The following is a 25,935-nucleotide window of genomic DNA, read 5'->3' on the forward strand; positions in this document are numbered from 1 at the left end:
ATAAAAAAAGGAGAAGAAAACTAAAAAATAAAAAATATTTGTTTGTTACTAAATATAGCTATAGAGCTCCTGGAAGAGCAGCAACGAAGCAAGACTTGATCCCACGTCAAGGCTTTGTTTGACATTCAATCTAACTATGTTTTTTTTTTTTTAATATTTAATTTAATTTAAATTTAAATTTTTATTTTTTATATTGTTTTGATATAATAAAGTAAAAAATAAAAATAAAAAAATATTATTTTAATTTATTTTTAAATAAAAAATATTTTAAAAAACAACTTCAGTACAGACTAAACACTCTGAAAGAAGCTCATGGTAATAAATAAGCAGATCCTAGAGCTTAGAAGAACAACTTTGATCTGGACAAATTTAAAGTGTAAGATTTAATTTGAACAGGCATAAAAGTATAAGGACCATGCATGATTTTTAGCCATTCACATAATCCATCCTCATCCATTATCGAGTTAAAAATAAAACCCCGCAACTCCTCCCCACATAAACCCTGTCTTCTCCGCTTAACGGTCATCCATGGCACCTAAATCCCTCTCCGCATTTCTCTTTCCACTCTCTCTCCCCCATAATCTCACATACTCCACCCCTAAATTCCTTAGAATTTACACCAAACCCTCTCCCATCCTTTGCAAATCACAGCAAACGCCAACAGCGACAGCCCACTCCTCTGTTTCCATACCCGACCAGGATGGCACCGGGGCAGCTGCTCCTTCCCGAGGAGACCAGTTCCTTGAGCGTCAAAAATCGTTTGAGGCTGCTAAGTTGGTAATGAAAGAGGTGAAGAAGAGTAAGAGAAGAGAGAAAGGGAAGGCTTTGAAGCTCAATACGGCTGTTGCTAGTTGTTATGGATGTGGAGCTCCGTTGCATACCTTGGATCCTGATGCTCCGGGTTTTGTCGACCCGGATACTTATGAATTGGTATGTTGAAACAATGCTATTTGGTTAAAAGGATTTTGTGGGCTTTGTTTATTTGGTGATTTTAGCAGAGAGACATTTGATTTGTTTGGTCTTGAGAGCTGGGATGCTTTATTTTGAAATTGTGTCCAGACGATAAGTTAGATATCAGTTGATTATCACATGTGAGAGATTTATTGGCATGTGAAAAAAATGTGCAATTTTGATAATGTGAGAGTGGTTATTAAAGCTTTGATTTTCTTGGGGTTGCAGAAGAAGAGACACCGCCAACTTAGAACAGTTCTTTGTGGAAGGTGCAGGCTTTTATCTCATGGGCACATGATAACTGCTGTTGGTGGAAATGGCGGGTATTCCGGTGGGAAGCAGTTTGTTTCAGCCGATGAGCTTCGTGAAAAGCTGTCTCATTTGCGGCACGAGAAAGCCTTGATTGTCAAATTGGTAAGTGCTTACTGTTTTATTACATTTTCTTAGGAATAAGTTAATGCATTACTTCGAAATTTTTTGTTCCTTTCTTGTGGGTTGAAAATGAGATTCACAACGTCGCAAATTGTTGTTATGATGTGCTGATGATACATGGGCATCTGATATGCTATGGATCTCTTGGAGAAGTAGGTTGATGTTGTGGACTTCAATGGCAGCTTTTTGGCTCGCTTGCGTGATCTTGTTGGTGCCAATCCAATAATACTAGTTGTGACTAAGGTAATATTCTGCAGGTTGGTGATTTGCAGCTTTGTAATGTGAATGTTTGGTTTCTACTACAGCGAAGTTTCTCAAATTCCTCATTGATTTACTTTCAGGTTGATCTCCTTCCTAGGGACACTGATCTTAATTGTGTTGGTGATTGGGTTGTAGAGGCCACCACAAAGAAAAAGCTTAGGTAAGTGTACTCACTCTGTATAGGTCACGTAAGTACTATGGTGTTACGTGAGTTCATCAAATATTTCTTTGAAAAAGTTATGCATGTTGATTCCTTTTACTTGGTATGGAACTTTGAGGTGTTGTTTATATAAATCAAATAAAGTTGATTTTTTTAAAAGAATTTAAAACTTTCCATAATAAGGTTACTAGTATCTTATTATGACTTGAAAGCCTGGATTTGCATGTTACTGAGACAGATTGCTTTCATTGCAGTGTTTTGAGTGTCCATCTCACCAGCTCCAAATCATTAGTTGGGATTGCTGGAGTTGTGTCAGAAATTCAAAGGGAGAAAAAGGTTTCTACTTTTCTATTGCCTTGTATATATGTATGTTCGTACCCATAAATATGTAGCTTAAATCGCTACTATTCCACTTCATAACAGCCCATGGTTTGGCTGAGCTTGATGGCAGTCAAATTCTACCTTTTGGATCCTATTTATGAGTTGATTTCACATTACATACAGCGATGTTGACATGTAAAGAAGGCCAAATTTGTTGCAACCAGCTAGCCAAGTTGTCTTTTTCTTGGTCATCGTTATATACCATCTTTATACCTCTCTCTTATCATCTTAATTTATTACTACAGACATGCCTTTCCTAACTTGCGATAGCGTGATTAAACTTGGATATTATATAAGAATGATTTGTTCTCTTTTTTCTTGAGGTCAATTTATGTTCTGAATGTTGATTCTTGTGGTGCAGGGCCGAGATGTTTACATTCTGGTTAGTAACTCTCTGAATTACAAGCTTCACTTTAATTTGCAGAGCAGGGTTGAAACATCAAAATGTTGTCTGTACTAAGTAATCATGGCATCAGCGCCCATGTTTCATGGTCCTCTCTCAGTGATGATTTGAATGCTTGAACAGTGAGAAAGACTAATTAATGTCACCCCTTTTTTGTTTTCTTTCCAAGAAAGGGATTAAATTTGTAATTAAAAAAAAACAGAGAGAGGCTAAGAAGCAAACCCCCCTACTGATCAGAAGGAAAAATAAAATGCCCTCTTGCAAGCCTGTCTCCTAGTTTAATTGATTGAATGCAAGAATTTATTGCTTTTATCATTATGGTTTTTGTTCTCATTTTCTTTAACATCATTCAAGTTTGAATTCCTGGAGACATGGACTGGTGTCTTTTTTGGAATAATGCATAGGCATATAAAATCATCATTCCATTCAGCAACATTTTTATGCTCTAAAGTTATAAGCAAGCAAAAAAGGAAGAAAAGGGCAGGTTTTACTTGGACACTGTTTGCTTTCACAATAAGAATGAAAGTATTGTATTAGATTAAACGTTTTATTACTAATTTGTTTGGGAAGTGGGGATATTTGGTCTGACACCAGCCTGGCTACTTGTGATAAAAGTCTTTCTGTGCCTCAGGACCTCAAGTACCTGGTCTCAGGAGTTCATTGTCCGTGCTTTTCAGCAATTTTTTAATTGCATAACTATGAGTTGGCTAATCTAATAGTTTAATTTCACCTTTTCTGCAGGGTTCAGCTAATGTTGGGAAATCTGCATTCATCAGTGCTTTACTGAGTAAGTCAATGCTATTTTCCTATTAAGTGGAAATTTAAATGAGAGAAAGCGTGAGTAACAACTTGTATCTAGGGAATCCAATTTCAAAGATAATAGGAAGGTCAAACTCGAATTATAACTATAAATTGTTCCAGAAGCATTATCTTCATCTTCCTTTTGAGTTAGGTTCATATCTTCCTTGACGTTAGAATTCACAGTGGGAGCTGATCAAATGTTTCGGTTTATTTATTTATTTATTAATAATCCAACCCTGTAAGAGGGAAAACACACACGAACCCTCAAGCAGGATCCTACTCTTCATTGATGTTTAAGATCCTTTGCAAGTCTTTTCCACTTCTTCCTCTTTTTTTTTACTTGCATTCTTCTATACCTCAAGTCATTTAAAGAGATTTTTATTTTTATTTTTACTTTTATTTCTTATTCCTTTTTCCCATAGTAAGTGTTTGCCCAATCTTTTAATATTTGGTTATTGTTTAACATCAGAAACAATGGCACTTCGGGATCCAGCTGCTGCTGCTGCTCGAAAATACAAACCAATACAGTCGGCTGTTCCTGGAACAACCTTAGGTCCAATTCAGATTGACGCTTTCCTTGGAGGAGGGGTATGCTGTTTTAGTCAGTACTTATATGTACTCTAGGATGCTTCCCTTATGTAAATACATTTTGTGTTTTGATAGTGGTTTTGGCGACAAGTTATAGCCCAGATAATGGGCAGTAATGAAGTTTTTTTCTCTTATATTTGTTTAAATTAGTGTTTTTTCCAAGCCTGCAACTCAACCTCTTTTTCTGCAGAAATTATATGACACACCCGGAGTTCATCTCCACCATAGACAAGCTGCAGTGGTTCATTCAGAAGATTTACCTGCTCTTGCCCCTCGAAGTCGTCTCAAGGGTCAATCTTTTCCTGTATGTACTCATCCAAATAGACTAAAACACTAGCCTTCCAACACTACACCATTTGAAGTTTATTAATGGCTTTTGACTGTACTGTACCAGAACTCTAAGGTGGCCTCTGAAAACAGGATGGCAGAAAAAATCCAATCCAATGGCTTGAATGGATTTTCAATTTTTTGGGGAGGTCTTGTAAGAGTTGATATCTTGAAGGTTATACTCTGATCTTTTGGATTCTCTGTAGTCAGACTGATTTTCCTTGCCTGACATTTTTCTGGACTTAACATGCTGCAACTATTGATGCTTTCAGGTTCTCCCCGAAACATGCTTAACATTTTATGGCCCCAAGGCTCTGCAGATTCATGTAGTACCCACTGATAAAGCTGATAAGTTTTACCAGGTAATTGAAATTTGGTCTGAGTAATCATCACTCATGACTCATGCATGTTTATCATTTACCATTCTTCTGGTGAATTACTTGCTGTGGGATCCCGTACTGTTTATTTTGGCATGGTTCAATGAAGACATGGAACCCTCGTAAGGTTCTTTGTTTAGCCAAATCAAATCATCAAGGGTATATACTTCTTTGTCCTAGGCTATTATTTGTCTTCGCATTTGACTTTCTATTTATCTTGTGAACCAAATAGTTTTATTAACACTCTCTGTTGAACAATCTAAGTTGCACCCGATATATGAATTAAATTTGAAGGTGCATTAACAATCTTTGTGTGATAAGATATTTTTTGCGTGTCATGCTGCACATGAGCTCTATGTTAAACTTCCTAGTGCCACTGAGTTTGAAGCGCAAATAGCTATCCTGTGGTCATAATATGTGGACATCAACTCATACCATGTGTTACTTCATATGTTGGGCAAAAAAATGTCATTTGGAGGACTTCTATTTTTCCCCCCAATTCGTTCATGTCCTCTGGATGTCTGGGCTTTTCATATTGCATCATTCAGAATTTACCATCTACTTTCCAATGCTAATAAAGAGGTTACCTAATTGTTGCAGAAAGAACTTGGAGTTCTATTGACACCTCCAACTGGAAAAGAGAGAGCACAAGATTGGAGAGGACTTGAATTAGAGCAGCAGTTGCAAGTAAAATTCGAGGAAGTGGAAAGGTTTAATCTACACTAATAATTGTTTGAAGACCTTTGGTTGCCTTTGCTTTGTAAAGCGGTCATCTAAGTCTATGAGTTTGTTTGTTCTTACCTTTTCCTTTGCATGGACAGGCCTGCTAGTGATGTAGCTATATCGGGTCTCGGATGGATTGCTGTGGAACCGGTAAGCAAATCACTTAGGCGGTCGGATATAAATTTGGAAGAAACTATCAAAGAACTGCATTTAGCTGTGCATGTACCAAAGCCAGTGGAGGTTTTTGTCCGGCCTCCTTTACCAGTAGGCAAGGCTGGAGCACAGTGGTATCAGTATCGAGAGTTGACAGAGAAAGAAGAAGAATTGAGACCAAAATGGCACTATTAGTGGCTGTGCCTCTTTGATGTGGTCTGTGCAATCAATGTGCACTGTTGGATAGATAAATGTCATATTTCATTACAAATTTTGGAAATGTAACTTAACCGAAAATCTACCAACTTTGTAAGAAATTTGAGCTATTATATAAACAAAAAGTCCCTGCCAAGCTGGATGTTGAAAGTCTTCTTTTTTTTTAAAAAAAAAAAGTTGTTGAGGGCTGACCAAGTTGAACCCCCGTTGGATTTATCAACCTCTGCGCTTTTTTTCTGAGATTGCAATCTCTGTACCTACTTCGCCACATCCATCTGTAGCAAACTAGCCTTGATTATAAAATATTACGAAAAATAGATTTGACAAGATATTGACCGACTCTTAGGAAAATAACTGCTGGTTTTTGTCGCGCAGTTGATAAGAGGAGAGGGTAAAAATGCATCAGAGAATATTGTGGCCTAAGATTCATTACTCTTTGGAATAGAAGAATGTAATAACGTTTTTGTTCTCCAGACAAAAACCAAGTGAACTGGCCTCGGGGAATTTTTCATGGATACATCTGACATTATACAACGACATAATTTAACTGGTTGGAAGGGGCTTTGACGTCATTTTAAAAAAAAAAAACAGTAAATTGACCTTAATATCCTTAAAGATAGAAATTATAAGGCTAGGGGCTTTTCCAATTTTTTTTTCATGTGGTTTTTTTTGTCATTAACAATTATGGCATGTGTGCATGCACCAGCATGTAAGCTGCTCCTGTACCTTTCAGGTGACACATAAGCAACTTTCAAGTCATCGAATGGAAGTGTTTGATTCGCCGCAACATTTCTTTCTTGAATGGGTGACTTGTATGGTTAGAAAATCGTCATTTAACGCTGATAGTATTTTTTTTTCTCTTTCCACCTTAATTTTCAGATCTATCCTCTAACTTTTCAAATCAGCCCTTTAATTAATATTTTCCTTTACATTTGATTTCTTTTCTTCTAATTACTATTTGCTCAATTTTGAATGATTATGTAATTGGAATTTTTTTTAAATTTTATCCCATTTTAATTTTTTAAATGATCAAATCTCATTATTCTGGTTGTTATTTTATTTTTTACTTGGGATGATTTTTGAAGTTGATTTTTTTTTTTGTGATTTTATCCTTTATTTTTTTATATGAAGTTTGATCCTCATTTATTTTATTGTTTTAGTTTTTGCTTATGAAAGATTTTAAAATTGATATTTTCTTCTTATTTTATATTTCAACATTTAAATTTATTGAAAATTGAGTTTCATAATTGAGTCCGGATTGGGATTTCACAGGTTCCGAGTTTGAAATATTAACTTAAGTTTAGAAGATTCATTCATGTTTGATTTTTAAAACTAATATTTTTCTGGTTTTAACCCTTAATATTTATTTAAATAGAAATTGAGCTCAATTATTATTGTTGTTTTTTGTTTTCCATAAGATTAAAGATTTTTCATTAATTTTAACAATGGCCCACTCTAGCTGATAAAAATACTTGTCTAGTTCGCTGGCCCAATTAAAAATGACAAATAACAAAAACAAAAATCATTTTCCCGCTTCTTCTGCTCTAAATTTCAAAATGTATTCAGAATCCCTCCATCCAAAAAAGAAAAAAAAATCTGCACACAAACAAACCCCTCCATTTCTCTCCGATCCCAACTAACTGATTTCCCGGGTTTCTCAACTCGGAAACCCTAAACCGTCCGAACCACCACAATTCCTTCAACTCACAGTACACACTTAAACTCCCTATTCAAATCCAAGGTTTTTCTCTTTCAATTAAGAATGTATGTAAAGGAGATATGTTTAGAGGGGTTCAAATCTTACGCAACAAGAACAGTTGTACAAGGATTTGACCCCTTTTTCAATGCAATCACGGGGCTGAACGGGTCGGGCAAGTCGAATATTTTGGATTCGATTTGCTTTGTCTTGGGTATAACTAATCTGCAGCAAGTTAGGGCTTCGAATTTGCAGGAGTTAGTGTACAAGCAAGGACAAGCAGGGATCACTAAAGCAACAGTGTCAATCGTGTTCGATAATTCTGACAGGAGCAGGAGTCCTCTTGGGTACGAGAATCATTCTGAGATTACTGTTACAAGACAGGTTAGTTTTCTTCAAAAAATAAATTAAGGGTTTATAATATGAGGGCTTGGTGATTTTTTGAGAGAATGTAGTATTTTTGTGCAAGTAATAGCTATTCTTGTCAGAGGCGAGAGAAAGGTTTGGTTTTGTTCACGCAATCACACATTCTGATTAATAAAAGTTTCTCACTCATAAAATAAATAAATAAATAAATAAAAATTTTGCAAGTGGGTTTTTATGGTGAAGCTGGTCAGCCTCCATAGGCCTTGTTTTAATTGAAAAATTATGGTTCAGTATGTTTTGCTGTATTTGGTGATCGCTTCAAAGACCAAACTAGAATGTTACTGAAGTGAACAATATACTTTAGACATGAGAGAATGGCACTGATACCTGGTGATTGCGTATCTTATGCTCAATAAATAAAGGTTGGTGGTTATCACGAGGTTATCGAGCAACTCATGGAAAAAAAGACACTTTCATGGTCATGACTCTTTGATTTTAATTCAACTTGTTTGCTTTGATGGGGTTGTTTTGATATGTGAAGGATTTATATTTGTATTTGTATTTGCAGATTGTGGTTGGTGGAAGGAACAAGTATTTGATCAATGGAAAGCTAGCCCAGCCTAGCCAAGTTCAAAACCTTTTTCATTCGGTGCAGCTGAATGTTAACAATCCACATTTTCTCATTATGCAAGGACGTATTACTAAGGTCTTAAATATGAAACCTCCAGAGATCTTATCTATGCTTGAAGAGGCTGCTGGGACAAGAATGTATGAGACAAAGAAAGAGTCTGCATTGAAAACACTAGAGAAGAAACAGAGCAAGGTGGTTGAAATTAACAAGCTTCTTGACCAGGAGATACTTCCAGCTCTGGAAAAGTTGAGGAAGGAGAGGATGCAATATATGCAATGGGCCAATGGCAATGCTGAATTAGATCGACTCAAAAGGTTTTGTGTTGCTTATGATTATGTTCAAGCAGAGAAAATCAGAGACAGTGCAGTTGGTGAGGTGGAACAAATGAAGGCCAAAATTGCTGAGATTGACCATAATGCAGATCGAATGCGGGTGGAAATACAACAAAAGGAGACCGAAGTATCAAAACTGACTGCTGAAAAGGAAGCCAGTATGGGTGGGGAAGCAAAAACTCTGTCAGAGAATGTAGATGTGCTCGCTCAAGATCTTGTGCGAGAGGTATCTGTGTTGAATAACAAAGAGGATACTTTAAGGAGTGAACAGGAGAATGCTGAAAAGGTGATGAGGCAATGCTTGCTAATTTGGATGTTTATTTTTTTTTATGTGCTCTAGCTTTGTGTATTTGCTTCTAGTAATTGTTGAAGTTTTCCTCTTGTCGTTTTGTTTTTTAATGATTTTTTCAATGACCTGGGAGTTTTCATATCACATTTACATTTGGCATTTTGATGCTACCAGATTGTTCATAGTATTGAAGACTTGAAGCAGTCTGTAGAAGAGAGGGCCACTGCTGTTAAAAAGTCTGAAGAAGGAGCAGCTGATCTCAAAAAGAGAGTTGAAGATTTTTTCAAGAGTTTGGAAAATTATGAGAAGGAATACCAAGTAAGTATTCATGCTTGCTTATTTACTTCATTTTACTCCATTGAGACAGATAGCTAATGCATTTGATGAGCAAACCAAGTAATGAATTGAGAGAGTTTTAGTTTCTATGGATAGGGTGTACTAGCTGGGAAGAGCAGTGGTGATGAGGAGAAATGCCTTGAAGATCAACTGGGTGAAGCGAAGGTTGCAGTTGGAAATGCTGAGACAGAATTGAAACAATTGAAAACAAAAATTAACCATTGTGAGAGAGAGCTGAAAGAGAAAACACATCAGTTAATGTCAAAGTGTGAAGAAGCTGCTGCTGTACAGAATGAGCTTAGTGCTAGAAGGAAAGATGTGGAAAATGCTAAATCGGCAATGGAATCTCTTCCATATAAGGAAGGCCAGATGGAAGCTTTACAGAAGGTCTGCTTGCTTCCTCATGATGACATTTCGCCTTCAGCACCTATACATTTCCTTATAGTTAAATGCTTTTGTTAATTAAAACTTTTCTTCAGGATCGTGCATCTGAATTGGAACTAGTGCAGAAGTTGAAAGATGAAATACGAGACCTTTCAGCGCAACTATCAAATCTTCAATTCACATACCGGGATCCTGTGAGAAACTTTGATAGGTCAAAAGTAAAAGGCGTGGTAGCTAAACTTATTAAAGTAAAGGACAGATCCACAATGACTGCCCTAGAGGTCAGGAATGCATATGTCACATAATTGGTTTTGTCACAAAAAATTTGTATGAGTAACAGCTCTTACTTGAGTTGATTATCAGGTTACTGCAGGTGGAAAGTTATATAATGTTGTTGTAGACACTGAGAGCACTGGAAAACAACTTCTTCAAAATGGTGATCTCCGTAGAAGAGTCACAATTGTCCCCTTAAATAAAATTCAATCCCATACTGTACACCCTAGGATTCAGCAGGCTGCTGTTAGATTGGTTAGTTGTTGCTTTCACTACCTTTCCATGATTTAGTGCCATTGTTTTTTTCTCCTTAGTTGATTTTTATCATTGTATTTTCAGGTTGGCAAGGAGAATGCAGAACTGGCACTTTCTTTGGTTGGCTATGATGAGGAATTGAAGGTGTGTCACCCCAGGCCTGCTCATCACATCAAGCGTGTCCACTTCATGCTTCTCATTTATAGTTTGTTGGTTATGCTGATTGTGGAAGATCCACAAATTATTCATGCCGTGAACGAGCCATGTCATGCAATTATTTGTGCCAATTTTTTAATCTACCTTTATCTGAATCTAAATCTCCTGTCTCTTCGGTACTGTTTCCCTTCCACTTTCGATTTTTTCTGCAGACTGCTATGGAATATGTTTTTGGTTCAACATTTGTTTGCAAAACCATGGATGCTGCAAAGGAGGTATGACCATCTTTGCTAAAGGACTTGTCTAGATTGTTTGAATGTGTGAGAATCATTGGGGATAGGAAGTTGGGGGGGGGGGGTGTATTGTGATAACCTTGACCATTTAGAACCATTACTATTACAGAGTTCCTGCAACTTTGTTTCTTCTTTGCTTATAGTTATAGATACATCTTTCTTCCCCATCATTCTCAGAGCAAACTTTACTTAAAACTTTTTCTTAGGTTGCTTTCAGTCGAGAAATCCGCACTCCTAGTGTCACTCTTGAAGGCGACATCTTCCAGCCAAGCGGTCTTTTAACTGGCGGAAGCCGCATGTAAGTTGCTTTTTAGCTTACTTTTACAGATGAAATTCCTTACAGTCATGAACATGATGTGAAAGACCTTTTCTTTTGATCTGTCACCTAAATTTTAATTGTTTTCTTTTTTCTATTATTTGCTTCACCAAACCACAGCTATTATTTATTTAAATTTGCATTTAATGAAGCTTTCAAGGTTATACACATTCTTTCTGTCGCAGGGGTGGAGGCTATCTGTTAAGGCAACTCCATGAATGGGCAGAGGCTGAATCAAATCTTCTACTACGTCAGAGAAGGTTATCTGAAATTGAAGCAAAGGTAGAGTTCATTCCCTTTGGTCATGCATAAAAATGAAAGGAATAGAAGAAGATAATTATTGTACTTGTAAAGATATTTATTCCCTTTGTCCAACATTTGAAGGATGCTTTCTTACTTCACATCACGTGGAATCTATCTGTCTATTTGAACCATTTATATCCTTTCTGAAGCGATCAATTGGCATATTGATGCACTATGTGTTGAATAAAATATGTCTCACTCAAAGCGATGATTAGAAATTGATGGTAGGATTTGCTGGAAACTTTTCCTCATTAAATGTTGATACAAGTTGCTCCATCAGCTGCTTTCTGACATGATTCCTATGTTGTAAATCAACTATACTCCCCAACTATTATTTGTTTATTATGCCAGCATTTGAGAGTTAATGCTGTGATTGATACATGGAGGATGCTGATTTGTGCTTTATTTTCCTTATTTAATAACACACCTTTCATTATCATTTTTAACAGTTCTGAGTTTTGACATTCAAGATTCACATTGCTTCTCATCTTAAAATTGCAGATTACAGAGCTCTTGCCAGTTCATAAAAAGTTTGTGGACCTTAAAAAACAGCTAGAACTTAAGTTGTATGATCTTTCGTTATTTCAGGGAAGGGCTGAGCAAAACGAGCACCATAAGGTTTGTAATTTTTTTTTATCTCCTTCATAGCGTGTCTTAACCAGTTTATTTTGGTCATCATGCTGTCCCCTTCAGGTGTCAAGCGTAGGTTCACTTACATTTTTTGGTTCTTGTTTGTTGGTTTCTTTTGTGGGGGAAATAGCTTGGTGAAGTGGTAAAGAAGATTGAACAGGAGCTTGAAGAAGCAAAGTTTGCAGCCAAACAAAAGGAAATTTTGTATAATGAGTGTGTTAGTACAGTGTCAAAGCTTGAGAAATCAATCAAAGAGCACGATAATAACCGAGAAGGCAGGCTCAAAGACTTGGAGAAACAAATTAAGGCTACAAAAGCACAAATGAAGTCAGCTTCAAAGGACCTCAAGGTAGGTTTCAATATTTCTGATCTTTTACTGGACTTTTTGTATGGAATTAATCTGCTATTCTGCATATTTTTTACCTTTTAAATTGTCGCAACTCCATTATTTCTCACACGGCAATTAATTTTCCCTAGCCAAAAATCCTGATCAGCAATACTGTAGTTCTTCATGCCAGTTACTTGTTGAATTTATGATGCATTAAGCCTTTATTGGACATCAATATCCATTTGACCTTTCATATGTTTGTCTCATCAATTTGAACTTATAGTCCCTTTCCACAAAGTATATGTGGAGATAAATCTAGTTGGACGTGTACTTTGGGACAGTTGAGGAAAGGACACTTGCTTGGATGGAGGAAAGAAGGGAAATTAAACCATTTTTTGGCAACTGTAACTTGAATCCTATATATGCTGTCTTTTTTAGTCAATTCGGTGATTACTTAATAGCTCTTTAACACCTCATGCATACTTTTTCTTGCTATTAGGGGCATGAAAATGAAAGAGAGAGACTTATCATGGAACAGGAAGCAGTCGTGAAAGAACATGCATCTTTGGAGAGTCAATTAGATTCTTTGAGAACACAAATCAGCCGTCTCAATTTTGAAATAGAAGAACAAAAAGCCAAGGTAAACTGGGATATCTGATTTGGAAAATTTGTCAGAGCCTGATGTACATTTTATTGCAATTTTCCTTCTTCTTGCAGGTTGCTTCCACACGCAATAATCATGATCAGGCTCAATCTGAGCTCGATTCAATCCGTCTAAAGATGTTGGAATGTGATTCCCAAATTAGTAGCATTCTCAAGGAGCAGCAAAAACTTCAACATAAACTTGGTGAGACAAAGCTTGAAAGGAAGAAGTTGGAGAATGAGGTAATTTGTTTAGAGCCCTCCATATGTACTGTCCAAACTGTGACATTTTATTTATGCATTTCTCAATTTATGCAATAGGTGAAAAGAATGGAAATGGAGCAGAAAGATTGCTCTACGAAGGTAGATAGATTGATAGAGAAGCATGCCTGGATTGCTTCTGAGAAGCAGCTATTTGGGAGAAGTGGGACTGATTATGAATTTATGTCCCGCGATCCCACTAAAGCAAGAGAGGAACTTGAGAGATTGCAAGCGGAGCAATCAGGGTGTGTAACTTGCAAAGTTTTCAATTTGTGATTGCTCTAGTTATTACTGTAGTATCACTACTAATATTGTTATCTTTTGTGTCTCAAGAACATTTTTTTACCAGCCTGAGACCTTGAACCTTTTGATTCTGTGTCACATTTTCTTTTATCATTTGCAGACCAGAGAGCTGATTTCCTTTTCTTGTCTTTTTTTCTTTTATTTTTTATGCTGTATTTTTCACTGCTATGTAGGCTTGAGAAAAGGGTGAACAAGAAAGTTATGGCAATGTTTGAAAAAGCAGAAGACGAGTACAATGATTTGATGTCGAAGAAAAACATTATTGAGGTTGTTTACCCTGAATATACAAGCATTGTTGTGCCTTAGCTTTTCTATACTTGTGCTAATTTTGTGTTTACCAGAATGACAAGTCTAAAATCAAGAAGGTGATTGAAGAGCTAGATGAGAAGAAGAAGGAGACTCTCAAAGTTACATGGGTTAAAGTAAACAAGTGAGGGTTTTTTTTTCCTCAATGCAAGATTTCTTGCTTCTGATGTGGTGTTTTAATTTTACCCCAGCACTCAATTGTTTTCAATATTTGTGATGGATGTTCTGATTCTGGATTTTACAAATATGGCCATACACATGCTTAAAAATTTCAATATTTTTCAGTGACTTCGGATCTGTCTTTTCCACTCTGTTGCCGGGCACCATGGCAAAGCTAGAACCTCCTGAAGGTTGCAGTTTCCTAGACGGTCTTGAGGTTCGTGTTGCTTTTGGAAGTGTCTGGAAACAGTCGTTGTCAGAACTAAGTGGAGGCCAACGCTCTCTGCTTGCTCTATCTCTAATCTTGGCATTGCTTCTCTTCAAGCCAGCTCCACTTTATATTCTAGATGAGGTATACTTAACTAAAATATTGCATTATTGTTTTGGCTCTTGGAGAATTCCCCTTAACCTTTTTTACCCTTTTAGACACGTTGGATTTATTACTAAGTATATGTCATATTATGCCAGATAACTCCATACTTAATTTCCATAATAGCTACTATACGAAAGAGAACATTCTTTTTATAGTGGCTTTGTTGACAGAACTTTGAAAGGCTCTCAATGCTTGTGTACATCAAAAACACACATGCACAGGAACAAACTCACGATTTTTCTATGCCTAGCTATTTTATGGAATGCTTATGGTTTTATTTTTTGTTGGCCTCATGCTTGCTGGATTGTAGTAGAAAGTTTTTACAAGATTGATTTGTCAGTGATCTGATTCTTGAGGTTGTTGACAGGTTGATGCGGCTCTTGATTTAAGCCACACACAGAACATAGGGAGAATGATCAAAGCTCACTTCCCGCACTCCCAGGTCCAGTGGTTCTCTTCCGTGTTTAATGATAAATGAAAAAAATTCTAACACTGATAGGGCATCAAGTCTGAGTTATAACTAGCAATAGTGCAAAATTTCTTTCCTGAAGTTCATCTTTATTCTTAAGCCTACTTATGCCTTAAAGTTCTTTCGTTTGGATTGTATATTGTAGTTTATCGTGGTTTCACTGAAAGAAGGCATGTTCAACAATGCCAACGTTCTTTTCCGGACAAAATTTGTGGATGGTGTTTCCACTGTACAGAGGACTGTTGCCGCTAAGCAGAACAAGTGATTGCTTTACTATGGTCAGGTTCAATTGGTTATATTGCTGCAGTAGTATTTACAATCACTCTTTTATCGTTTACAGGGGATCTTATTTTTTTCAATTGATGTTGCCACTGATTATACTTAGGCAGATAGTGTAATACCAAGTTACTATTTTTTTTTTCAAGAAAAGGTACGAGGAGTTTCAACCTTCTTAAATTCATGTTCTGAAGTTGTGTGGTTTGTAATTAAATGTCACTCGATAATATTGATGCGGAGTGCTTGCCTTTCAGTCTCATGCAACTGTCAAACTAAAATCTGTGCTATATGATCCATGGGATTTAGAAGCTCTTTTTATTAGCGGTTCATTTTCCTCCATCAATACTTGACCATATATTGTATTGTTTATCCACCATTGCCAAAAACTGAAATTGGAGAACTACATCAACATGATCCCTAGCAAGGGTTGATGGAATGATTACAATAATGATGATGTTACATGCACATTTGATTTCTCCCTTGTGATTGCTTGTGTCCTAATGATTCAAACTTTTGCTTGTTATGTTTATACAGCTTGTTTGTCCCCTAACTTGCCAATGGAGACTGCCATGGGGGTGCTGAAATTTAGCTGATTTTGAAATGCTGATGTTTTGTTTCAATGTCTCATCATATCATGTTAATTATGAAAACATCTCGTTCTCTGTAGAATGTTGTATTTTGGTACCTCATAACTTATCTTACTAATGAATTTTTCACTAGTCTCTTTTAATGTTGAAGCTAACCCTTGAACAATTGGGATTCTAGTGACTAGTGCCATGGATGAGATGAAGCTCCGTTTGACAATCATTTCTTTTGATCAAACTGGACAGTCTAACATCTTCAGTGCAAAATCAACGAGTTTGCTGAACCACCCAACTTTAGCAGAATCTGAATTTGAGATGATATGGATCAATTGGCTTGCTAACTTCACATGCACCACACGTTATAAGCCCAAGTGTGTTTTATACGGTGTTTTATGCTACAAATTGATCAACTTCTGATGGTTGCTGTCCTTCAAACTGAATGTTGTTCATTGTTTTACCAATTATTCACAATAGTCGACCGGCCACCATATATCATTGATGATGGACTATAGTGCCGGTAAACCGGACTTTGATGGGTGGCGTGTTGATGATGTTCCATTAAAAGGCATTCTTATATCTTGCATGATACCCTATCTGTTAAAGTTAGTAAAATGACTGGGTATGCAAACAAATATAGACTAGTTTCAAAGCCCTGAAAAATATTGTTCTTAAAATATTTATTTATTTTATCTAGATATAATATTTTCAGGATACAACTAAGTTATCTAAATGTTTTAAAAAAAATAAGAAAAAAAAAACAGAAAAAAAAAAAACATGTTTGTCTTTTTATATAATTTTTCTGTGTAATAACATGTTTGTATAGATTTGAAACATTATAATGAAATATTATGATTATTAATGAAACTATATTTGTGTTAAAGAAACAATTATATTTTGAATTAAATTGAATAATTGTTTATTCAGTTTTATCCTAATAATTATAAATATCAAAACTAATTACAAAAATTAAAAGAAATAAATTCAAAAATAAATCAATCTCACATATTGAGTTTCAAGTCTCATGTGTTATCTTTTGATATTATAAATATCTATATAATAACATTAGGAAGCTCATTAGAAGAGTTCATTCATCATGATTTTTACTTAATTTACTTTACAATAAAAACCTACACTTTTAAACACTTGGGAGGGAGTTTTTCGTTCGAATGTAGAATAAAAATCTTTTTTATTTTTATTCATTTACAAACTACACTAACATCAACCTCATATGCAAAACCGAATCGTATACAAGTCATGGTTTCTATTAGATAATTGTCCCGGGCTATGTTAAATATTAAATCAATTTTTCTTTAATGTAAAATACAATATTTAGATATTGCTAATATGTTTTCTAGAATAAAAAACCATGTGAGGTTGACCTAATCAACTTGATGAGTTCAAATATAACCTAAATGATCATTAAAAATATAGTTTGACTAAAAAAAAATTCAAATCATTTTTAAAAAAAATATTGAGACAACATATTTGATCGACTCGGGTCAACTTGTTAAATTCACGATCCAGATTATGAGACAGTGATAAACCCATAGAAAACAAATCAAAATAAATTATGAAACACAATCCTCAATAAACTCAATGTTGAAGGATGAAATTGAAAAAGAATTTAATTAAAAAATGAATAAAAAAGACTGGAGTAAATCAAGGCTAACCTGAAAAACCCGTAACTTAAATCATGAGGTCAAGATAAACTCATTAAAACAAATTGAAATAAATTATGAATCCCAGTCCCAATCAACCTCATGTTAAGGGATGAAAAAAAAACCAAAGTATTATTCTAGTGAACAATCTATAATCATTAAAAAAACAAAAAAAATACTTTATTTATAATATTTTAAATTAAATAATTTTCAAATAATTTAAATTTAAATCAATAAAAAACAAACAAAAACAAAGGTGTGTGTACATCTGTATTTTTTTATATTTTTTCTCAGAAGCGAACAAGGCGTCGTCTGTTCTTTTTTTAAAAGAAGTGGTTGACAGGTCGCCTACTGTAATGTTTTTTGATCACATCTAGTGACTGGAAAATCAATGTCCAAGTTTTTGGACCCTAAAAACTTAAATTTCAAGTCATTTGTACCTGAAAACAACTCAAAAACACCATAAAAACTTTCAAAAATCATATAACAACTTCAAAACACCCCAAAATCACTAAAAAACACACAAAAATCAACCAAATTAGGTAATGTTTGGGAGTGCGGTAGCAATTGCTTTCAAAGTGTCTTTTGCTTTAAAATACATGAAAACAATGTTTTTTCATTTTTTAAAAAATTATTTTTGACATTAACATATTAAAACGATTCAAAAATACAAAAAAATAAATAAAAAAAATCACAAAACAAACAACCCCTAAAAAATCTAAACCAACCTAATATACTTTTTCCAGAATGTTTATAGAAAAAATCCATCGTCATTGAACTCTTTTCATCTAATGAAACCCATTGACACCAAGATAATCAATTTTAATTGTTAAAATATGGACAACCAGTAACTTATTCTCTTATCCATTATTTTTCACTTTTTTTTCTCAAACTCAGAGATTGAAAATGAGAAAAACAAACCTGTTGTATAAAAAATACAATCCTTAAAACTACAAGGAATGAAAAAGTAGACAATGTAAGATAGAGGGACTAAAAAGCACTTATTCTCTTGAATTTGAAATTAACATTAAGGTTTCTCCTTGTTTTACACTTTGATATTTTTTTGTTGAATTTATTCTTTCTTTATCAAATGATAACAAATTTTTTAACAATTTGTTCCTAAAAGGTGGTAACCGTAAGAACAAAAAAGTTTAAGGATGAAATCAAGAAAACAATTTGGTTACTCTAAATTGCTACATTGTTTTACCTATACGTTTTAATATATTTTCTAACTAGAAAAATAGCCAGCGCTACATTGCGGGTCAGATTAAATTTTTCTTGAACGTACAAAAAGAATGTCTAGGCCACATAAAACTCCTTGACATCGCCATTAAATCTGGCATAGTGGGTCAACCTTGAAACTTTCTAACCCAACTCTTTACCTAGCATGAACTTAAAATAAATCATCTAGGAGTTGCCGCAATGTGACCTACTTGATTTGACGAATGTAAAGACAACCTAAATGACAAATAAAAATATGGTTTGAGTTTTTAAAAAATCCAAGATGACATCTTTTTTTATATATATATATATATATATATATATATATTGAGACGATATATTGGATTGACTGAGTTTACCCATCAAACTTGTAAACCAAGTCATGGACACCACCAAGTTTAATAAATTTGTTTTTTTAAAACTATTTTTTTTATTTAATTACAAAATAAAAAAACATAGACTCTAAAAAATTAAGCACCAATCTAATGACAAGATATTTATTTGAAAACACGATGATCTTATGGAAAGCAAACTGAAACAAATCATGAAACTCAATTTTTAATATACTCTTTTTTTTTCTAATTGAGAATTGAAAAGATGCTATTTATGCTTTATAAAATAAATTAAGAAGTATATAAACTGATAAATAAAAAAAGTTATTAACACTAATTAATTATCAAAGTGAGAAGCTAATCTTCATAGTTTAAAGAAGAAATAGATGTACATGCAAATATTTTACATCAATTATCTCTTTTGTATTAAGTGTTTCCATTCATATTATTTTAGCGGCTATTTATTGTTGCTTATAACAAATGATTTTTATTTTTATAAAAACTTGATACAAATATAGCTAATTTGTATAAAATATAAGAGGAAAAAGATTCAATACAAATCAAACTAATCTCTTTGAAATATTATGGAACTAAAAAAATAAAAAAACTAATCACTATTTAAAAAAAACTAATAGGCTAAGCCTTAATAAAAAAAACCCAAGCGTGCCTAGGCCTGAGTTTTTTTTTTTTTTATCCGGAAGTGTGCTCTTGTTTTTTTTTTAAGTGGGTGAGAGGTTGCATGTAATGAAAGGCGATTTGTCACTCATTATTACGTTTTCCAGTCACCTCGAGTGATTGGAAATTGGTGTTCAAGTTTTTGGACATTAAAAACTTAATTTTAAATCTTCTTTACATGAAAACAGTTGAAACACACTATAGAATCCTCCACAAACCACTTACATCCTCTAAAACACTCTAAAATCACTAAAAAAAATAAAAACCAACTAAATGAAAAAAATCTAAATAAAACCCGATATGCTTTTTAAGATATGTTTATAGAAAAAACCATCTCTATCAAACATCTCTCATCGAATGAAACCCGTTGACATTAAAAACAATGAGTTTCATCATTGAAAAATAACTATTTGCCAACTTTCTTTCTTCTTCACAATTTTCATGCGACCTTTTCTTTTATATATCAAACTTAAAGAATGGAATGTTAAGATAAAGAATTTTTGCATCAAAATTAAGATTTTAAAATTGAAAGGATTATAGAGTAATAAAAAGAAAAGTAGGTGGACCAAACAAAAAACAAATTTAATTAAATTTGAGATTGACCTTAGATCTCTTCTTGTTCACACTTTGATCATCTTTTGTTAATATTTTTCTTTCCTCAACAATTTTTAATAAATTTGTCATTAATTTGTATATGAAATGAAACAAAATATTTGAGGATAAAAATAATTTTTTTAAATTATGAATTATTACGGTGCTTTAATAAATTTTGTAATTTTATAGTTTATCATCACATTTTGACACAAGATTTTGAAAAAGAAAAAAAAAAACCTGTTTGTTAAAGCCACCGCATCTACAGTAACACTGTACAAACATTTTCCGAAAACATTTTTGCAAAACACCCCTTTGACACACTCAAGTCTCAACATAATGGCAAGCGCGTACCTTTTCTTTAAAATCACCAACCATGGCCAAAAAGTCTAGACACGTAGCGGCCTTACCTTCTAATTGAATGGCAACGGCTTCGACTTTGAAATCGTCTTCGTTCTCAGTTTTTCCATCTGAAACAATTTTCTTTACACAGATACGTGATCAAGGAGTCCATGTTTGCTTATTATATATACGTATGTTCTTAACAAACGTGCTTTGTATTACAAGAAAAATGGCTTCTAAGAAATTTGTGTGTTCTTGGAATGTTTTCTTGATTGTCATGCTCCTTCTGGTCTCTGCAATGGGATCAAGGGATCTGCCAAAGACCACCATGCCTCGTATGACTCGTAAGTAGTGTCTGCTCTCTTTCTTTGTTCTTTAGAATAGTGAAGTTCTTGCAAGTATATAAAAGAATACTTGAAACAGATTATTTGAACATCTTCCTAATAACATATCTTATAACAGTGAATTATATGATTTATTTATTTGTGTTCATACAGGCGAAAAGGCTTATCATCCTAGGATACTTCAGGGATGGAAGAGTCATAGAGGAGGAGTTCCTAGGGATGGCCATTACTAGGCTTCCCTTCCTAGGGTTCAATTAATTATATTTTCTTACCTCCTCTCCTGATCTGTGCCTGGCATTGACTATGCATAAGGGCCGAGCCTGATATCAAAAAATCCTGCCAGAATTGTAGCTGGAAAGAGAGAAATAAATGACTGAAGATAATATCTTTTTTTTTTTAATAAAAATGTTGCAAAATATGTCTCTCCTACCAGCCAAGATTTATTAATTTGTTATGATTTGATGGTTAATCTTAACATCAACGTACAGATCAGACCATGGTATAAAACCAGTTCTTAATGATCTCCTGGCTGCTGCCAATTTCTGAACCGAGAATTGATCGCTTGCATTGATGGATGGAAGACAACTATCTTATTAATGGCTCGCAAAACAACATGTTAAACTGCAGATTCAAGACTTTTCATTGTATAATACATGCTTAATGTGCAACACACAGATTTTCCTCCAAAAAAAATATATAGATAATTTCAATTAGGAACGAGGAGTGTTCCCAGCATGCACCCTGCACCTTGCACCGTCTCAAATGAAATGGAAATCTCTGATCTAGTAGATCATAGGCCTTCGCCGCTTATCAACTCTGTTGAGTATGGAGATGGGGGAAATGGAACACAAAGTTATGCAACTATATAGCAAAATGTATGATTAAAAGCTGACTGTTCTTGATATCTCTTTCTGGTTTTTAAACGTTAATTGCCCTGCTTCGTTAACTGGAGCAACGTGTCAACAAAATAAAGGTTTTCAATTTTAACTTCTCTTTTGGCCGGTGTCTATATTATGTCACAGGCCTGCTATCTTCCCCTAAGGCTTTTTCTGTTAGAGTTTGCTTGGGCGGACAGGGAAAGAGCTCAGGTTGAGTCACTAATGGCAGCATCCGAGTCACCAAGCAGCGAAGGGCACTTAACATGTCTTGAGAATGTTTCTGATAGTGCCACATTAAAATTCAGGTTTTTTGTTCAATTAAGTCCAGTGCAGTGATCCAAAAAGCTTTCGAATTACTAAGTTCTAGAGCTTGAATAACCACTACTGTTGAGCATGAACTCAATGCAAGGCCCTCTATTTTATCAATCATCAACGCATCATTAAGGTTCGTATGAACTTGTTCATCCTATTAATTTGAGTATCTTTCTTCTGTGTACAAATGACTTTAAATTATCAACCGAGAAGATGACATCAAATTGAAAGGAAAGGGGAAGGAGATTATCAACAGGTTGTATCAGATCACATAAACACAAGCCAGAATATTTTTTGCACCGAAAATGAGCCTCCTTCAAAAAAGAAAAGCTTATTGGCTTCTGTTCTCAAGAGAGTTTTTATTTCTTCAAAGACCTTTTAAGCAAAGTAATAAAATGTTTGAAGAAGACAGGGCTGCAATTTTTATGTCTGAAATATCTTCGTCTCCTGTGAGCAAAGATAATTTTGTAATTGAAAAGGAAATAGTGCCTTCAATCGAAAGGAAAAGAGAAAGAAATTACCTGAGGGTTATCAGACACAGCAGAAACACAGGCCCGCGTGCATTCTGTTTGTGACTTCGTGTACCAGAATATAGGCTGTCGAGAGAAGTTTTTATTTCTTGGGAGATCGTTTTCTAACCAAGATAATAAAAGGTCGAAGGGTAATCCAGTCACAAGTGCTACGTCCAAATAAAAAAACTGCTGTTGATAAATTGATATATAATTTTGTTATCCAAAATTCCAAATCAAGTCATGTTCCTGTTTGCAGGTTTCATGACAATGAAATCAATTGTGATCTGCCATGTAAACACACAGTATCTGCCGTGTAAATTAGGCCAAAAGATACAAAATTCAGAAAGATTATCAAGGGAAAGAATTTTGCCAACAGATTCTCAACCACGTTACTTTTGGTTCTAGAGTGAGTTCATCCTTGCAAGTAAAGAAGGGACATCAATCAGGAGTACACATCAAAATGAATAAATAAAAGAAATGATATCGGAAATAGCTTAAGTGCTGCTTAAGATTGGACCTTCCCATAGGCAATGAGCCGAGGGCGTGATAACTTCAGTTCTGCCTGGCGGCGTCTTCTTTTGGCTTTCCTGGATAAGTTGCCAGTATCCACATTTGATTCGTCCAGCTTTTCTGTCCCATCTTGTTTGGAACCCAGAACTGAGGATGGCTTATCTTTCTTATGTTTTGTCTTGTTCTTCTTGTCAAATTTCTCCTGCAAACGCTCCCTAATCATCATCTTTTGCTGGTGTTTCTTAGTACTAGGCACCTTCCATTCCTTATCCATATAGGGTGCAAGTTTTTTAATAGAAACATATTGATTCAACTCCTTGTCATCCATCTCTAATATCTCTTCCGTCTTCAACCCAAACTTGTTAGGATCCACTTTAGCATACTTAAACCTCGTCTTTAAATCTCCAATAGTACCCTCATAGTCCAACTTGTAGTATTCTTCCATCATTTCCTCTTTAACTTTCTGCACAAGTGACATTTTTCGCTTCCTCTTCCGCTTACTTTCCTCACTCCGTTCTTCTCCACTTCCTTCTTCTTTCTCATAGCAGTCATTCCCTTTCTGCTGCTTCAGTTTCAAACTCCTTTCCCTTGCAGCTAAAAACCCATCACTAGAGTCAATCATGTCCCAATCTTTAGGAAGTCCAAGCAACTCATCCTCCTTATCAAAATCTGGCTTCTCCATCTCATCATTATCATCATCACTCCCGAACCCCGGCTCCACATCCTCTGCTTCGTAATACTGCACATCGAAAGCCTTCTTCATCATCTTATCATACTCATCAGGATCAAATTCGTCCTCCAAATCTAACGGAAACTCATTATCATCCTTAAACCCTGCAACCTCCATGACTTTCTTCATCTTCTCCTTCATCTCCTTCTTCTTCAAATTCTTCAAATGCTTCAACTCCTCTTTCCTCTCCATTTCCGCAATCTTCATCCTCTCCTCCTTGTTCTTCCTCTGCTCTTTCCTCGAATTATCCTTCTTCCTCACCGACCCCTCCACTTTCCTCGAATGACCCAACACTCTATCCCCCACACTCTCCTCATACCTAAAATTATAACTCTCCTCGTACTTCTCTTGCCTCTCAACCTCCTCCTCATCTCTCAACAACTCATCCACCTCATCTTCCCCAACATCATCCCTTTCATCCTTACCAAGCCACATCTTATTCTTAAAAAAATCCCTCAAAAACATGCTTCCCTCATCCAACTCCCCTTCCCCACCAAAATAATCACCCAGCTTCTTCTCAAAGTCCACACCATCAGCATCAGCAGCATTCCCATCCCCACTCACCTCCTCATTCTTCCTCTCTTTCAACTTCAAAAACTCCTGCTCTCCATCCTCTTCCTCATCCTCCACCGCATCCAAAAAGGCCTTCCTTAACTCCTCTTGTTCGTCGTTATAACTCTTATCAGCCCTCTTAGTCTTAATTGACGACCCTTCCTCATCATCAAGCTCAGGCCCTTTCTCAATCAAATGCCTCGCCATCACATCCTTCAAATACATAGGTTTCTTTTTCGTATGTTTTTCATTACCAACCTTAATATCTTCCTCTTCTGTATCACTACTATCAGATTCAAAGAGTTTGGCGTTACTATATAGAGAAGGATCACGATTTTTTACCTTGAGTAAATTATCAAAAAACTTGATATCAGTCTTCTTAATGTCTGTCTCATCCGATGATGATGACTCTGACCCTGATTCGGATTCATCAACCAGTCCTTCCTTTTGCAGCTGTTCGTATCTCTGGAGAGCTTCCCGTTTCTTGTTGTGTTCGTATCTTTTAGCGAACTCCTTGTCAATTTCAATCTTCGATACGTCGTCGTCGTTGTTGGCATCGTCGAATAGCTGCTTCAGCGGCATCCTCTTCTTGATTTGAATGAGGATTGTTTATTTGTATTGGAGCTAGAAAAGAGGGGGGAGGGAACCGAGAGAGATAGAGCCGGCTGCTGATAAATGTTAGAGAAGAAGCAAAAGGAGTGAAGCGGAGGGGTTTTGGCTTTTAAAGAATTAGGGTTTCTGCGCTTGCGCTTTTTTTCTCGGTTTGGTCTAGGTTGAATGCGGACCTTTCTTTAATTTTTCTTCCCTTCTGGTTTCTTCTATACCCCCGTACTAAAAATATAGAGAAAGTGCTGACACGTGTCATATAAACCTCTTCACATCTCCGGCTTATTAAAATTAAATTAAAAAAAAAAACTAAAAGATTTTACTGCTCTGGCTACTGAGAACACACAGATACACTTGAATTGCTATTGCAATGCCAAATAAATGTTTAAGTCACATAAATTTATAATTGATCCTTTAATCTTTTTTTATTTTTGCATTAATTGTTTTTTATATAATTTTAGATATTTACATTTTGATCCTTAAATTCATAGTTATTTTGTTTTAGTCCCTAGACGCTGATGGAAAGAGAAAGTTATTAAAAACAAAAGATAAGAGAAAAAGATTTTGGCCCACTATATTTCAACTATAAAAAAAATTGATTTTGATGTAAATTGATTTGTCTTCCAGAAAAGATGTCAATAGATATAATTTTATCATTTAATCATGATAAAAATAAATAAATTGAGATAGTAAAGTTTTTTTTTAGTTGGGTGTGATAATTGGTTTTTAGAATTATTTAGGGGTGTTTTAGGGTTGGAAATAGAGATATTAAGTTCTAGAGTGTTTTTTTAATGTCCCTTTATCTTATTTATAACTTTTTCTAAATTTTTTTTTTATTTTAAAATAAAATTTTCTTTGAATAAAATTATTAAATTGGTAGTTAAAAAAGTATCCAATTATTCAATGGTTTTCAAATAATATTAGAGCTTTTTATGATA

At 34.9% G+C, this 25,935-nt stretch overlaps 3 protein-coding genes and 1 long non-coding RNA gene across 6 annotated transcripts; 3 read left to right on the forward strand and 1 right to left on the reverse strand.

The window, feature by feature from the left end:
* Positions 1 to 459: 459 nt before the first annotated feature.
* LOC18094012 (NO-associated protein 1, chloroplastic/mitochondrial) lies at positions 460 to 5,909 on the forward strand. 2 transcript variants are annotated; one of them, XM_006368163.3, is made up of 13 exons: positions 460 to 930; positions 1,180 to 1,365; positions 1,540 to 1,626; positions 1,725 to 1,804; positions 2,059 to 2,140; positions 2,547 to 2,567; positions 3,330 to 3,375; positions 3,859 to 3,977; positions 4,168 to 4,281; positions 4,372 to 4,479; positions 4,577 to 4,666; positions 5,282 to 5,391; positions 5,503 to 5,909. In XM_006368163.3, the coding sequence occupies exons 1-13, from the start codon at positions 529 to 531 to the stop codon at positions 5,750 to 5,752; spliced, it is 1,695 nt and encodes a 564-aa protein (XP_006368225.1). In that variant the 5' UTR covers positions 460 to 528; the 3' UTR covers positions 5,753 to 5,909. The 2 variants fall into 2 exon arrangements, with proteins under 2 accessions (XP_006368225.1, XP_052306076.1); XM_052450116.1 differs by lacking the exon at positions 2,547 to 2,567.
* A 1,339-nt stretch (positions 5,910 to 7,248) lies between these two features.
* Positions 7,249 to 15,872, forward strand: LOC7483261 (structural maintenance of chromosomes protein 2-1). Of its 2 annotated transcripts, XM_024605329.2 has the most exons (21): positions 7,249 to 7,853; positions 8,404 to 9,084; positions 9,262 to 9,405; positions 9,520 to 9,810; positions 9,903 to 10,088; positions 10,171 to 10,335; positions 10,420 to 10,479; positions 10,704 to 10,766; positions 10,991 to 11,082; positions 11,286 to 11,382; positions 11,905 to 12,021; positions 12,164 to 12,382; positions 12,861 to 13,001; positions 13,079 to 13,246; positions 13,325 to 13,509; positions 13,741 to 13,834; positions 13,909 to 13,997; positions 14,159 to 14,384; positions 14,773 to 14,847; positions 15,020 to 15,152; positions 15,685 to 15,872. In XM_024605329.2, exons 1-20 carry the CDS (start codon positions 7,536 to 7,538, stop codon positions 15,137 to 15,139), a joined length of 3,531 nt encoding a protein of 1,176 aa, XP_024461097.2. In that variant the 5' UTR covers positions 7,249 to 7,535; the 3' UTR covers positions 15,140 to 15,152; positions 15,685 to 15,872. The 2 variants fall into 2 exon arrangements, with proteins under 2 accessions (XP_024461097.2, XP_024461093.2); XM_024605325.2 differs by lacking the exon at positions 15,685 to 15,872 and having other exon boundaries at positions 15,020 to 15,409.
* Positions 15,873 to 20,589: 4,717 nt separating this feature from the next.
* LOC112324524 (uncharacterized) lies at positions 20,590 to 21,303 on the forward strand. The gene is made up of 2 exons (XR_002978430.2): positions 20,590 to 20,897; positions 21,051 to 21,303. It is a non-coding gene; the product is annotated as an uncharacterized LOC112324524 (long non-coding RNA).
* A 1,627-nt stretch (positions 21,304 to 22,930) lies between these two features.
* Positions 22,931 to 25,201, reverse strand: LOC18094013 (uncharacterized). Its single transcript, XM_006368164.3, has one exon. The coding sequence runs from the start codon at positions 24,971 to 24,973 to the stop codon at positions 23,105 to 23,107; it is 1,869 nt and encodes a 622-aa protein (XP_006368226.1). The 5' UTR covers positions 24,974 to 25,201; the 3' UTR covers positions 22,931 to 23,104.
* Between the last annotated feature and the right edge of the window lie 734 nt (positions 25,202 to 25,935).

This window comes from Populus trichocarpa, chromosome 1 (assembly GCF_000002775.5).
Source record: "Populus trichocarpa isolate Nisqually-1 chromosome 1, P.trichocarpa_v4.1, whole genome shotgun sequence".
NCBI lineage: Eukaryota > Viridiplantae > Streptophyta > Magnoliopsida > Malpighiales > Salicaceae > Populus > Populus trichocarpa.